Here is a 14,262-nt window from a genome sequence, read left to right as displayed (position 1 = left end):
ATAAAAAATGCATAAAACGAGGACAGAATAAAGTCATAAAGTAAAAATTGCAGACAAGAGGGGGGTGAACAGGGGGAGGGCAAGGAGCGTCCCAGGAAAAGGGGTGTGTGTTGAATGGGAAAAGGGAAAAGCTGGGTGGGGGGAAAGTGAGTCAGTTGTTGTTGAGCTTGGGTCTTGTTTGAGGTTTCAATAGGTCATAATTCACGCCTAGTCGCCGCTTTCGTCGCCCCCCTCCGATGAGTTGGCCTGTCGTTAGGCGCCTTGGAAAAAGGCTCAGGAGGAAAATATGTGTGGGGAGCGGGGTTGGGGAGAGCAAATGTGTGGGTGTTCTGCTGGCGCCACGTACACTCTCGTAAAAAAGAACAAAAAAAAAAACATGTGTGTGCACAACCAATAAGCGAGGGGAGGACAGGTCGGGTTACTGTCTATATATGATCCCAGAAAACGAGACTGCACTGTGGTCTCAAAGGCTAGGAAAATGTCTAATGTCTAAAATGTAATACAGACTGACTAAAATAGAAAGGTGTTCTTAACTAGCAACCTTGAAAAACATGTCACTAAGACCTTTAAGAAAACTTATTGCTCCTTTTTCTAACTTTTCCCATTTAAATAAACTTAAATTAAAGCTACTAAAAAGAACAGTAAAACACTGCTAAAAAAAGTGATGAAAGTTAATATCATGTGTTGGTTGTATCCTCTTTCCCTCTCACTTCCACCCATCCATCCCTCCCCCTCCCACACTTGTGCATTGTGCAAATTTGTTCTGGCCGCTGGTGTTGTGTTTGTTTTTACATTAGTTGTGGTCTGTCTCCGGCTGGCCACTTGGTGGAAACTGAGGGGAGGGGGTTGCCAGAGAAGGGAACTGGAGGATAAAGAGGGAAATGTGGTGGAAAAAGTGGGGGTGGGCTGATGCCTGGTTTTGTCTTCTTTATGGCTGCTAACGATGAAAAATGTTTGCGTGGTGCGTGTCGCAGCGCCTGCTGAGTTTTCCGCTGGTCCCTTATCCTCTACTTTTCCACACCGCTCATCTCCATCCAACGCCTTTCCACCCCCCTTCCTGGGCATTTTCCTCACCTCTTTGCATGCGTGGCCCTTTGTGCATATGTCAGAGTGTCGCACTTAGCTACCAAGGAAAAAGAACACGAAAAATAAACCTGATAAAAAAGGGATTAGTTGTTGGGAACCGAAGTTGAGGATACTCTTAAAGGATGTTTTTATAAGGAATATATTAGATGGTATCCAAAAATCAAACATATATCAAAAATAGTTGATGTAACTTATGTTGGACAAGGCTTAGTTAAGGTTTGGTTTCTATATTTTGCACATTTAAATTTAAGCAGTTTAGAAATGTTAAGTTAAGGGGAAGGGAATTCTTATTTTCTGACACGTCCCTAAGGTCAATTTGAATAGCTTAAATATTTGAAGGAAAGAAAGTATTTTTTATTAACTATTTTAGCTCCCAAATCAACCTTAAAACACCTTCTAACTTCTTTATAATTTCCTTCTATTATTTAAAATTAAAATTCCCCTAAAAAAGAGCACAAAAACGCAGCACATGCTTTTATCCTTATTTTTTCCTGGGTTTTTGTTGCCGGGACTATACTTAATCCCCATTAGAGAGGAGTGGGTGTGGTCAGGGGCTGGCGTCAGCTTTAGGGTTGTCGCCCCGCAGGTAATCGCAGCGAGGGGTAAGTGGCAAGTGGGGCGGGGGGGCTGGTGTATACAGTCAATGGCACTTTCGGTTATGGCCATAAAGTGCCCGCCATGGCCCAAGCCCGAGTTCCAAGTGGTCTGCGTCTGTCGGTGGAGTTGTCTGCCTCTTCCTCGGGTTTCCTTCTTTCTGGCTAGTAGAGCTTACGCAATGCGATTCTCACCCCTTTGGAAACTTAGCCCTCCTACATAATTAAGATCGCGTGCTAAACTTAGTCCGCTTAACTAACTTTGCCTTGGCGGGGGGAAATTAAAAGTCAAAGGACTGTCGCAGATAGCCGTTCATATATCACAGAAATATTATATTTGCTAATGTTAATCCGAGTTAAAAGGACTCTGGGAGTGAGTAAAAGCATTTAGGGAAAAAACTGAGACTAGTAATGAGCTTAGTACATCTTGATTAGTTAGTGGGTTCAAGGGTTGTAAGGGCAGTGAGCTAAATCAGATGATAAAAGAAAAATCCTTAAATATTTACAAACACTTTTGTGTTATCCTTACATGCAAAGCCCATTTAAAGTCGATTTGAAATCACAGTCAATTATGCAACTTGTAGTGGCAACCTCCAGCCACTCTTTATGGTAATTAAAAAATAATAAAAACAAAGATAAAAAACATAAAATGCAAAGATAAGGAGCAAAGAAATCCAATTAATTGCACACTGAAGCCAATCAAGTTGACGGGCCAAAGGAAAGGGGGGAAAGCGGATAAATCCTGTTGCTCTTCGCACCTGAGAAAATACGGGAAATCACACACAATCGCACACCTAGACCGCCAATTAACACACTCGCTGGAAAAGTGTGGAAATAAAAGGGGAAATGGGATGGAAAAGAGATGGTGTAGTCAGGGAAAACCGCAGAATGCAAACGCAACGAGACTTCCGGTGTCCCTTCAAAAAGTCAACTTAAAGGTTTCTGTTTAAAAGTGTTTCCAGGAGAGAGGACTCTTGATATCAAAGTAAAATTAATTAGATGAAATTTTAATATTTATATGAAGAAAATCAAAAGGAAAACCATTTTAAAACATTTTAGTCCTTTAGCTACTTCGCTTTCCCCTTTTCCTTAAGGCTTATACGGATAGGGAAATGGGAAAATGGTGGGAAAAGTGCTAAAAAATATATATAAAAAAAGATTCATACTCCCTTTGCTTTCCCCCTTTTCTTCGCTTTGGCGGCGCATTTGAAAATAATTTTCCAAGCATTTGTTATCCATACGAAATGTGCCAAGGATACGCGACGACCTCCTCGGAGTCTGTGTGTTGGTGCTCCTCCTTGCTGGTATTGGTTATATGTTTTTAATGTATGTGTGAGAGATATGTATATGCTGCCTTTTGACTCGTTACGCGACCGCCGCTCCACAGAAAAATCCCACGAGTTTATCGGCTTCTGTACTGAACTCACCCTGTAAACATCAGCTGAAGATGGGGTATATCAGGCAGTTCGGAAGCGGGACAAAGTACTAGTTAGATGAATATACTTTATTATTGTAAAAAAGAAGCATATTTACTTTTTGGTATATGTTATTTTAGCGTAGCATAACTTTTATATCTTAAAACGATTTTATTACCCGCGTAACAGCACTTTCACTTTAAAGGGTATAAAGTAGTCCAGAGGCAGGTCTCTTGTGCCCTCCTCTTCCGCCTTATCCCTGCAGTTTGTTATAAAAAACGCATTTTTAGTACATTGAAAAAGTAAAAGGTAAACAGGCTTAAAGAGGAGTAGCAGGGATGTGGGATTCGCCTCCATTAGGTAAACAATTTTTGTGTCATAGATACAGAATCAGACGGGGGCATATGCATGTGTGTAGGATATTTTATAAGCCATGTGTGTGTGTGTGAGTGGGTGGGAAATTGTTGACATTGAAATTTTACGAGCCTTGCTCTGCCATTGTCCCTGCCCAGGGGAATCGGTAGATATATATCTATATATATTCCCCTGACTTTTTGCTTTTAATTAAAAATATTTGCAGGCAAATAAAAATGAAAATAAAATGAAAATTTGGCATGGAAATGCATAAAAGGCAAACCTTTTGTGTTTTCCCTGGAAATTTGAACAGGTTGAAATTTGATTACCTGCATGCTATTTGGCCAAGTACTTAGTGCAAAATGAAAACATATTTAAACTGCAAACTGTTGACTCATCTCTGGGGTATCTCTCCCCCTTTCGCAATGCTAGAAATGTTTTATTTTCCAATAAATATTTTCCTTTTTTGCCTTTTTGAGTGCAATTAGTTGGGAAAACAAATAAAAGCACAGCTTACACTCGGAGTTTTGAGTGTCTTTGGCTTTTGTTTCGAAATATTCCATTAAGAGCCGAAGAAGGATGTGCAATTATTGCACGCTGCTGGAAAAGTCAGTCGAATAAAATATTAAACTCTATTATTTAAATTACCAGCATGGGAAAACTGCCAGGCATCAGCATTTTCAAGGGGCGCAAGCCAAGTTGGTAGAGGAGTGAAAACTCTTTGTCGAGTGCAAGGAAAACAAGAAACAAGAAAAGCCCCTCGGAAACGTGAAACGAGATTCGCTCCTTGGCTGAACGGAGATTGTAACGCGAAGCTGGCTAAAATAGAAGTAACATTCTATTATTAACAACGCCACTCGTTCCTGCCACTTCATAAACAGCCGAGCAGACTGACTGCCAAGAGCCGAGAATGAGAAGAGCAATATGAAACAATGGCAGCAACAATGGCTGATGGTGGCCAAGAGGAGATGGGTTGGATGCTCTGATGGACTGAAGGACTGAGGGACTGCAAGACCGAAGGACCCCAGGAAGGACTCACAGACAGGACAACAACGTGACGACGTCGTCATCGCCAACAAAGTGTTGACATCTTTTTGCCCATTCATTGTGTGTCTCTTAGTCCATCCATCTCTCTGCCGCCCCTAACTCCCCATCGGGCAACAATCCTTGACTAACGCTATTCGTCCTTTTTAATTAATTTCACTTACTGTAGTGTCTCTGCAGCGATGGCCTTCCAGCCCTTACATCCTTTTCTCCCATGCACAGAGAAAGAAACAAGGCAATAAGTTCTATGAATTTGGGAGAATAAATAAGAAAGAAAACTGGTATATCTTGGAACAAACATAAGTTATATTCAACACCGATTTATAATCCTCTGTGTACTTCTTCTAGTTGTCAATGCGACACGGTCCAGTCACACGTTGAACTCAATGGGAGACGGAAAAGAGGAGGTCTTTGGGGGGCTGCCTTCCATTTTTTTTTGCCAGTAAAGAAGTTTTCTTCATAAATTTATAAGCGTCACGTCGCTGACACTCTCACATATCTCTCACACACACTTTTTTTTGCTCGCCACCTATTTCTACCTTCCTCACCTGTGCCCCAGATAGACAGGCAGACAGACAAGAGACCTTTTGGGGCGCCACAGGAAGCACAGGATTCAGGCTGGCACCCAATAAAGCTCAGTGGCGGGGCATAAAAGGGGAGCAAATCACTTATGCAAATTGGCTAAGAATTTCTCGCATTGTTCACTCTGTTGTGCGAAATAAAATGTTAACAAAAATCCCAGGGAAAATGTTGAGAAAGGAAAAACCAAGACTTAAAGGGGGATGAGATTTTTTAAATTTAAAAACTGCCAAAAAATGTTCTTTCTCTTTAAACATGAGCTGGATAAATATTTGCTTAAAAATCATCTCAAGGATTTCACAACGCCTGAAGACAGATAAAAGTCCGATAATAGCCCAACGATTACTCTGCTAATCTCTGGCACACTTAACACCTTTCCCAGATATCAAATCGTATCTTATCTTCCGGGGAGTTTCCTGGGCCTCCACTCTGCTACACCTGGCACACCAACAGCTTTCCTTTCACCTGGCCAAATGGCCATTATTCCGTTTGGGGATACAGAAGGCTACGTCCAAATTAAATAACCATGTCCTCCCTCCGCCTGCTCTCCGGGTGAGTTATGGCCTAAGTCCTGCTCCGTGTGGGAATGTCGAAAATTAGATTTCCCGGACAACAGGTTTCCATTATTGGTGCTCCTTCGCTTTTCGCATTTCACATTTTGCTTTGCATAATACATAAATATTTTCTATTTGCCGTCATATTCCATTCGCTGGCTTAAAATGGGGTATACACTGGCACTGTACAGGGTGGGGGGGCGACTGGGGGTCTCGAGTGGCAGCAATAGGCACAGCATAAATAAGCAGGCTTTTCCGAGCAGGTGGGCCAGGTGGGTGCTCTGGCAGGAGCTTGCCACTCGTCACTCACCCATTTTGCCATTTGCCATTCATGCGTCGTCCTGGTCTCAGACATCATTCATACAAATGTCTGAGCCAGCTCCTGCGCCTGCTGCTCCTTCAGCTCCTCCTTGATTCTTCCCTTATCCTCCTTACCCTCCTCTTTCTTTCTTTTTTTCTTATTTATGTTACTCATTCGACTCGTATCCTGCTTGTTGATTGCTTTGCCTACACGTGTAGTTTCTCTTTCTCAGCCGCTGCCACTGCCACAGCTCCTCCTGCTCTAACTACTTCTCCTCCTTGGCTACCAATTCCTGTGGCTCCCCTTCTTCGGCTTTTGGGGGTTGGGCAAAAGGGGTGGCAGTGGCTCCTTTGTTCTGCTCGCCCCGTCGCGCTAATATTATGAATGGCAACTCATGCATTGTAGCCAGTTTGCCTCGGTCTCAGCTTCTGTTTCTGTTTCTATTGCTGCTGCTCCACGGAAAATTGTGGTCGCCCTCTCACCTGGGGAACTCACTGAATGTGGAAAGTGCAGGAGCGGTTCGGTGAGGTTTTCATGACTAATGAATTTTAATAAATTTCTAAATTATGAGCTAGTAAGAAGTACTTAGCTAGTGCGAAGTAAAGCAAAATCAAGATTATTATTTACTCGTTTTATTACTGATTTTTCTGCTTTTCTTTCAAGTTGTTTTATCACTTATTTAATAGCTGTTACTTACTTTAGTAACGCCTAAAATTCCCATCAAATTAGTGTATTTATTGACACTTCGAAGAACTGTTCAAACTGGTAATTAAAGGTTATATTCCCTACAAGTTGTCCACCCTCGACAGCCATCAATCCGCTCCTGATTTTCCCGTTATCCGTAAAAGTGTCAATGTAAGCCCCCAATGTGTTAGTGTGTGTGTGTGTGTGTTCGTCCTTGCGTGCGTGCTAGTGTGAGTGTTTATATTAGAAGAATCGTTGTAAGCCCCTTTTGGCCAAACAAAATGCTGCTAAATTGCTTCAAGAAAGCGAAGAAAGGAGGCAAATAAGTAGAGCACATAAGTAACACACACGAGAGGGAAAGTCTCCGGAAAAGCTGAAGGGAAAGTGCCTGCGAAATTGGGGCTGTAAGAGGAAGACAGACAGATACTTAAATCGTAGAATTTGGCCAGCATTAAGTTATATATTTCACCTGGCCATGTAAAACACAAGTAACGGAGTGCGTTGCTTTCCCTCTTAGCCAACCCTCCGCACTCCCCAAAACAATTCACTTTTCCTGTGCATTTCCATCTGGCTAGTTTCGGCAGGGAGGGGAGGGTAATAAAAAACGAAAATTGAGGTCAATTTGTTTTGGCATGTTGAAAGGTTGACAAAAACGTACTTTCATATTCCATATTCCAACGGTCTGTTTGCCCAAGCTGGAATGTGTTTCCCTGCCACCGACATCGTTGTTAAATATAACAATATTTATTTATTTATTATTTACACTGCCCTCGGCGTAACTGCCAAGGTTGTGGGTCACTCGGTCTGCAGCTCGTTCGTCTGCCCGCCGAGGCTTGCCTGTAATCTATCAGAGATATGGCTCCCAGGCTTTCCGGACGCCGTCTCCCTGTCCGACTGTCTGTCTCTGCCTTTCCGTCTGTGCTGGCATTTTAAATATTTAAGTCATTTCCATGCCCCAAAAGGGAGCAACATCATTAAACTTATTGGGTTTCGGTGCTGGGCAATTGCATTCGAAATGAGTGGGTGGATGGGAGGTGGTGTGGCTAGTAAGAAGTGGCTGGAATACTCGTGGGATACCTTTGTATGTGGTTTTTGTGCTCTGAGTTCTGTGGGCGTGTCTGTAAAGTTGCTTCCTGATGAATTTGAATGAAGAGGCGTCGACGTATTGATCCAATTGGTTAGAGGTGAAAATTGGACAGATCTGGACTGAAAATTGAACCAAACAGGTGGGAAAACAGGAGGTACAGGAACTTTAAGATATAGGAAAGTAGGCAGTCCGATGGGCGGGACTATAATGTTTAGAATAATTAGTTTCGAAAGAAGGGTAATAATTAAGCAAAAATGAGAAAAGGGTATAAAGAAAGGTATTTTGGAAAAGTAAAACCAAGGTTTCAAAGCTTGAAACTCTAACTCTGAGCTGCAATATAAGCTACCTAGGAATGTGGCACATGTAAGGATATATGCTTCTCCCTCCCCGTTCCCTACTCATACAAAAGGGAAAATCGAGCGTGGAAGTTCAACAATCCCATGTTGCAGTCGTCTACAATTTCCTCGTTCCGATTTGCATTCGCATACAAATCCAATTCTGGCCGAATTCCACTTTGTAATTAAGAAAGCTTGATCGAACACGCAGCAGTATGCAGATTTTGCTTCCTTGGAATTTCCCTCCCCAAAAAACTGTTCCATATAATGCACTTTTCGCCAGCAAGCAGAGACGAGGGAAAGAGCTACGGGGCGGGGCCACAAGCTCAACATGAATTTTCCCTGATTCAATTTGCAATTCAATATTTTGTTGCTCTTTTCCATCTCAGTGTTGTTCCTGTTTTTCCCCAACCGAAAATTGTGCATAAATGAAAACTAATTCGTGCAAATGTTTTTCCATTGTTTTAATGTTTGGCATTTTCTATTTTCAGTGGCGAATGTCAGCGGCAGCGTGCGACTGATGATGGAAAAATCGAATTGAACAGCAAATCACTGAGCGGAGAAAACCCCCAAATAGAAAAGATGAGATTGAAAATACAGGCAGCTGCAGGAAAAAGCGAGAAAAACACGAAACCGCGGCCACGCCAAATGGGAAACTTATGAAAAGCACTAAAAGCCGAGCAGAAAAACAAAAAGGAAAACTAACAACGTTGAAAAGAGGAAAATTAAAGCAACAATTAGTGGGGAATCGGGGCCAAGAACCCAGCAGAAGAGAACTCAGCACAAAAGCAATAAACGCTCTTGAGGAAAAGTCGCGACTCAAAAGCTACGCCAAAGGAAAGGGATTTCCCATAGAAAAGTCCAACCCAAAATGGATACACTTTTCGCTGCGGTTCTCCTGGTCCTGGCCACAGTTTCTCTCCTGGTCCAAGGCGAACAGCACCCGGCCACCGCCGACGAAGGTACGTACTCCCCTGCATGTCCACACAATTTACGGATACACAAAATTCACGGAAGTGGCAGGGCATAAATAAATAAAAGGCGCCGTAAAAACAACAAACAAACGCATTCCGAATTGCGTGAAAACCTCAATTGAAATATAAACAGCGTAACCGCAGAAAACCAGTTGAAAATGTTTTGAATTTAATGCAGGAGGGTTGCCACAACAACAGCCTCGATGACGAAACACCGAAAACCACCGCGATAAAAATCCAACAACGAGAACAATTTAGACATTAACACTTTTATTTTGCTGGGCGGTACTACAGATTCCAATTAAATATAGAAAAAAACTTACCCTTGTATCTATGTATGGAATTTGATTTTAAACAGGACTCTGTCTCTCATTGAAATGAAAATGAAATGTTTCCTCTGTCCGTGTTCTCTGCACGACCCGAAAACCATAAAAAATTCAACATTTGAAATTGTTTTTCCCCCTCTGGCCGTTTTGTGTTCCTTCATAATGACATTTCACGGACATCCAAATGAAATTAGAGAACATGTCAATGAGTTTGTTTATATAAATGGGGCATGGCCCGAGCCCAGAACCTCGGACTACGATTGCGTTTAGTTTTTCCATTACCCGAACGGAGGCGTTACCCAACGGACCGACCAAACATCTGGCGGGCAAAACCGAAACAAACACACAGTTTGGGCTTGGAGGGTTAATTGCAACGGGAAATGGGAAACATGGAAACAGGGAGACAGGGAAATTTAATTTTTGACTTTCCGGATCTCGGGGATCACTGTGCCTCAATGGCAAAGCCCAGCGGGAATAACTAAAGTGTGACTGCAGCTGCGATTGTAAATTTCAGTGATTACCAAAGTGTGACATTAGGAAGTGATCGGTCTAAAAAGAAAGAGAATAATCAAGCTACAAAATAAAGTATTAAACATAATGATAACACTAACTATGGAGTAGTAAACCCAATATCCAACTATAACATCCAAAACATATCTAAAATCGATCAAAATCCATTGCAATTCCAAACATCATCAAAGTTGTATCTAATGGATTAAGGGAATGCAACTTTTCAAATGGTTTTTGACAGATTTTCCTCTTGAGATGTGACATGTGGAGAGTCACAGTTGAACTTTCCTCACCCTTGTCACCCCTCAGCGCTTCGTCACCCCCTGCCTTTCCTCCCTTCGCCACTCGATCGAGATCATCGTTGTGTCAGTGTCATCAGTGTCAAAGCCAAATGTGATTTAAACTAGATTACTCTCAATTATTTCGTTACATGCATTTCATTTACAGTGACTCAGAACCCTCAGACACAGTCCCAAAAACCAGAGAGAGGGAGAGGGAAAGCCACCCCCCTTGGCAAGCTGGCACCCTGAAAATTGTGCCTGCCTGGAATTATTTTCCTGTACTTTATGTTTTTATTGGTTGACTTGAGTGGATCTGGTCCGGGGACCCTCCCCCGACTCGCTGCATTTGTTTGATTGAAATTGATTTTGTCTCGCCTGCGGGGATTTGTAGGAACGGAATTCGAGACTGTAGACTGCAGACTCCAGAACATTGCGTTCAAGTACTCGCTCTCTCCCACTTGACTTACCCTGACTCCTCCAATAAAGATTAAATTCATGCCGAATGGCCTCTCATTGAGATATACAAAAAGCGTATAGAAGGAGACCCGGCTAAGTGCTTTCAGATGCTGTCTCGTTATGGTAATCGGCTCAGCCTCCCCTCGCCCTTGGGTTTTGACTTACTTATAACACCATTCGAAGTGATTACGATCTTAATTGTAAGTGATGCACTTGTGGGTAGTTTTTCACCCCCTAGTTTACTAGAGGGTCGCAACTATCACAGAAACGTTTGTCCCTTTCCTCACTCCGTCTCTCTCTCTCTTGGCCGAAAGGTTCATGCCCTTAACGAGGCTATATCTAGTCAAATATTCAACCTTTTTTAGTCGGCTAAACTGATTTCATGGCTGCGATAAGCAAATATCTGCCATTCCCAACAAATTACTTGTTAACAAGTGCATTTTAATGTTCGGCTTTTTGGCCAAATTGTGGCATATGTGTGTGTGTGTGTGCTGTGTGTTTTTGTGTTTGTAGTCGAGAGTGGCCACAACTGAAATTCATGTGGGCTATAAAAAAACCGACTAAACACAAGCCTACAAATGGCCAAAACCCTCACTTAGTACGAGTGTGTGTGTGTGTGTTTTGGCCAATTGGAACAGAAAATTGTGAAATGGTTTTTGTGCTTTGTGATTGCGACCCTTTTTTCCGGCTCTGCTACCTCGATTCCAATGTAATTTGAACATGCAAACGGTATGCTTAACTGCAGTACAGAGTCAGGGGCGTTGTTTTGGAGGGGTGCTAGAAAGGGTAATGTGGGGATCAGCATTAGGAATAATATGGTTACGGGTTTTAGTTTTACAAACTTACTTCTTCTATTGGATTTCCCCTGGTTTTCAGTGCCTTATCACCTATTTTATGTTAGGAAAGTCTCTTAAGAAGGAAGTTAGCCAAAGAAAAACTTAAAGCCTTCAGTCATTCAATCAAATAAAAGTTACACAGAATAAAACTGCCAATGAAAATTCACTTTTGATCAAGCATTCTTCATTGGTTGTCTGTCAAAAAGGGCGCTCAATCATAGTTCATAGTTAATTGGCATTGTTTTCCCCTTTGCAAATTGATTTTCCACACTTTTCCGCTGTCATTCTCCACACAAGACTCCGATTACCCGGGTTAAAATGAAAATTGAATTCAATTTCTACACAATTTCATGGATTAAAATGTTAATTTTCAATCTAATTAAATACATTGGAAGCCAATTTCCATTCAAAGAGCTCCGTCATCCCGAGGTTTCCGGGGGGGTCACAGTATATATCAATAAAAAAAAGGTCGGAAAATGCTTTGAATAATAATCCAGGGGGGTTAAAAAATCAAATCGGGAAGAGGTCGCAGCTGTTTTGACGCAGAAATAATTCATTAATTCAATAAATGCGTAGCGCGGGTTTTTCCTGTGTTTTTTATAACATTTTTCTTGGCACCATTCCCGCCGCTCTCTTTGGAAGTCAAATATTTGTACAATAATTTGTGGAAAAATGCTAGGGGATGGCGGATTGCAAGATTTGAGGATTGGGGGGCAAATAGCAGCATCTGGTGACGAAATCAAAACCGATCCCTGACCGGGACTTAAGCGCTCCTGCAAATACGCGGCGGAGGTCCTTTTCCCTATCACCGAGCCATCCGTTTACGTTGCTCTTTTTAATCTTTGATTTTCGGGAATATTGGCGGAGGACAGTCAGGACCCTCTCAGCGTCGGTCGACCCACAACAGGAGCTAAGCACACAGACACGGTCGGGAAAAACATGGAAAATACTTGAAAAATTACTCACCCGCAGCGGCGGCAGAGATCCGAGCAGCCACCAGCCGGTAGCCTGAATGGCTGAATGAATGAATGAATGAAAATATTGTGGAAAATCCCAGGGAAACATTTTGAGCAAACACCGCACATATATGCATGTGGATGCCAGAGGGTGAGGGTATGGACAAGGATTTGGGTATGGCTACGGTTTCGGCTACGGCACATTCGATGGCCAGCGGGTGGCTCAAAAATCAATGGGCTCAAAATATTAAAGCGCTCGATTTCCATGTTTTCCATGTTTGCCAAAGAGCCCTCGATCCTCCAACCTCCTCCTCTTCCTCTCCTCGATTTCCGTGTGTGCTCCGATTCCGATTTCGATTCCGCTTGAGATTCCCATTGCCGTTTGTGCATTGGCGGCTGTGCCTTTTCGATTTGTAAATTGGCACTCAATGAATCAATGGATTTCGCCTCATTTTTAGCACTGGCCGCAGTGGTCAGCGGGAGGAGGTTAACGAGTTTGAAGACTAAATTATGAAAGGTTGATAGAAAAAATATTAGCTATTAATGGTTTCTAGAAATATCTCACAAAGGTGTCAAAGTATTCTTGGATTGTTTACAAACTTTTTTTTACAAAGTTTAGATAAGGAGGTTATAAGGAGGTTAAAGTTATAATTTTAGAAGTCAAAGTGTACTTTGCTTGATTTCAAACAAAAAGTTTAAAGTTTACATCATAAACTTACAGTACCACCTTCTTTTGTACAACTCTTCGATCCACCCCCTTTGCATTTCCATATACGCTCCACATACAAATCAGTCAAAGTGTTTTTCGGCCTTCTCATCGACTTTATTTTTTCAACACCCTTCATGTGCTGAGCCCACAGCTCTCATATTTGTGTGTGGATTTTGAGGAGAATTTCTGGAATGCACTTGACCTGAGTGGGGGTTCGAGGAGATCTTTTGGCAGGGGGGAGGAGAGGAAATGGAAATTGAGGCAGACTGGGCCGCCAATCGCGGCACACAATAAACTGGCAAAAGTGCAGTCTGCGATTCTATATCTCTGTGGGAGTGTGTGTGTTTTCGCGGGATGTCCTTTCTTTGAGCCTGTGGCCGTGACTGTGGCTTCGCTTCGAGTGTCCTTCGCTCCTTTTAGCCGACGAACGTGTGGCATGCCCCATTTATGCGCTGATATACGGAATTATGCTGAAATCACGTTCCCACACAGAAATGTAAGGGGAGCGGGAGCGGAGAAGGGCGGGCGGGTTTAGGATAAGAGTTTCCCTCTGCTGCATGTGGAAAATCTCGACCAAGAAAAGTGCTTCCTGCATAACAATTTTCCGCTGCGGGTGTATTTGTGTGTGTGGTCCTTGCCGGGATGTTGTTTTTGTTATTGTTGGGCATTATTATGTTTGTGTCTTTGCCTTTTTTCGGGAAATGCTTTCAACTATTTTTGTGGCAGCGCTCACGGCAGGAGTGGCTCAAAAATAGAGAGCACGAAGGAGGACAATCCTGTGTTTTCCCAGCTCTTGGCCTGGAAATCCCTCCCTCGCCTGGAAATCGATAGTAATCCACTTGATCGATACGTTTCTCGAGAGTGAATTGGTAATTTGACAAAATTATATGACATGGGAAACCAATTTGGAAACTAGGGATATTAATTTGGTTCGATTTGTGTGGTCTCACAGGTCATTGAAATCAATTTTTAATGTAATTAGGGGGCCCGTTGAAGAGGGAAGTGAAAAAGGTGGCACTTGACACAAGAATACCCTGCAATCAGTGGTTGTTATTATTACCCACTCAATAATTAAGGCGACTTCTAACAAGGAAATTCAATCAATGGCTGACACTTACATAAATTCCTTACCCAAGATTACCTTCAGGGTTAAGCTTCTTCTCTATCTCTAGAGTTAAGCTC

At 42.4% G+C, this 14,262-nt stretch overlaps 1 protein-coding gene across 1 annotated transcript in view; it reads left to right on the top strand.

Moving 5' to 3' along the window:
• The window catches only part of LOC108112983, a 45,093-nt gene that overhangs the window by 5,195 nt on the left and 25,636 nt on the right, over window positions 1-14,262 (top strand). The window contains 1 exon segment of the mRNA XM_017223391.2: window positions 8,524-8,994. Coding sequence (XP_017078880.2) covers window positions 8,904-8,994 — 91 coding nt within the window. The 5' untranslated portion in view covers window positions 8,524-8,903.

Source organism: Drosophila eugracilis, unplaced genomic scaffold (assembly GCF_018153835.1).
Source record: "Drosophila eugracilis isolate 14026-0451.02 unplaced genomic scaffold, ASM1815383v1 contig_90, whole genome shotgun sequence".
Taxonomy (NCBI): Eukaryota; Metazoa; Arthropoda; class Insecta; order Diptera; family Drosophilidae; genus Drosophila; species Drosophila eugracilis.
The sequence above is the reverse complement of the archived record's forward strand: the minus strand, read 5'-3'. Positions and strand labels throughout refer to the sequence as shown.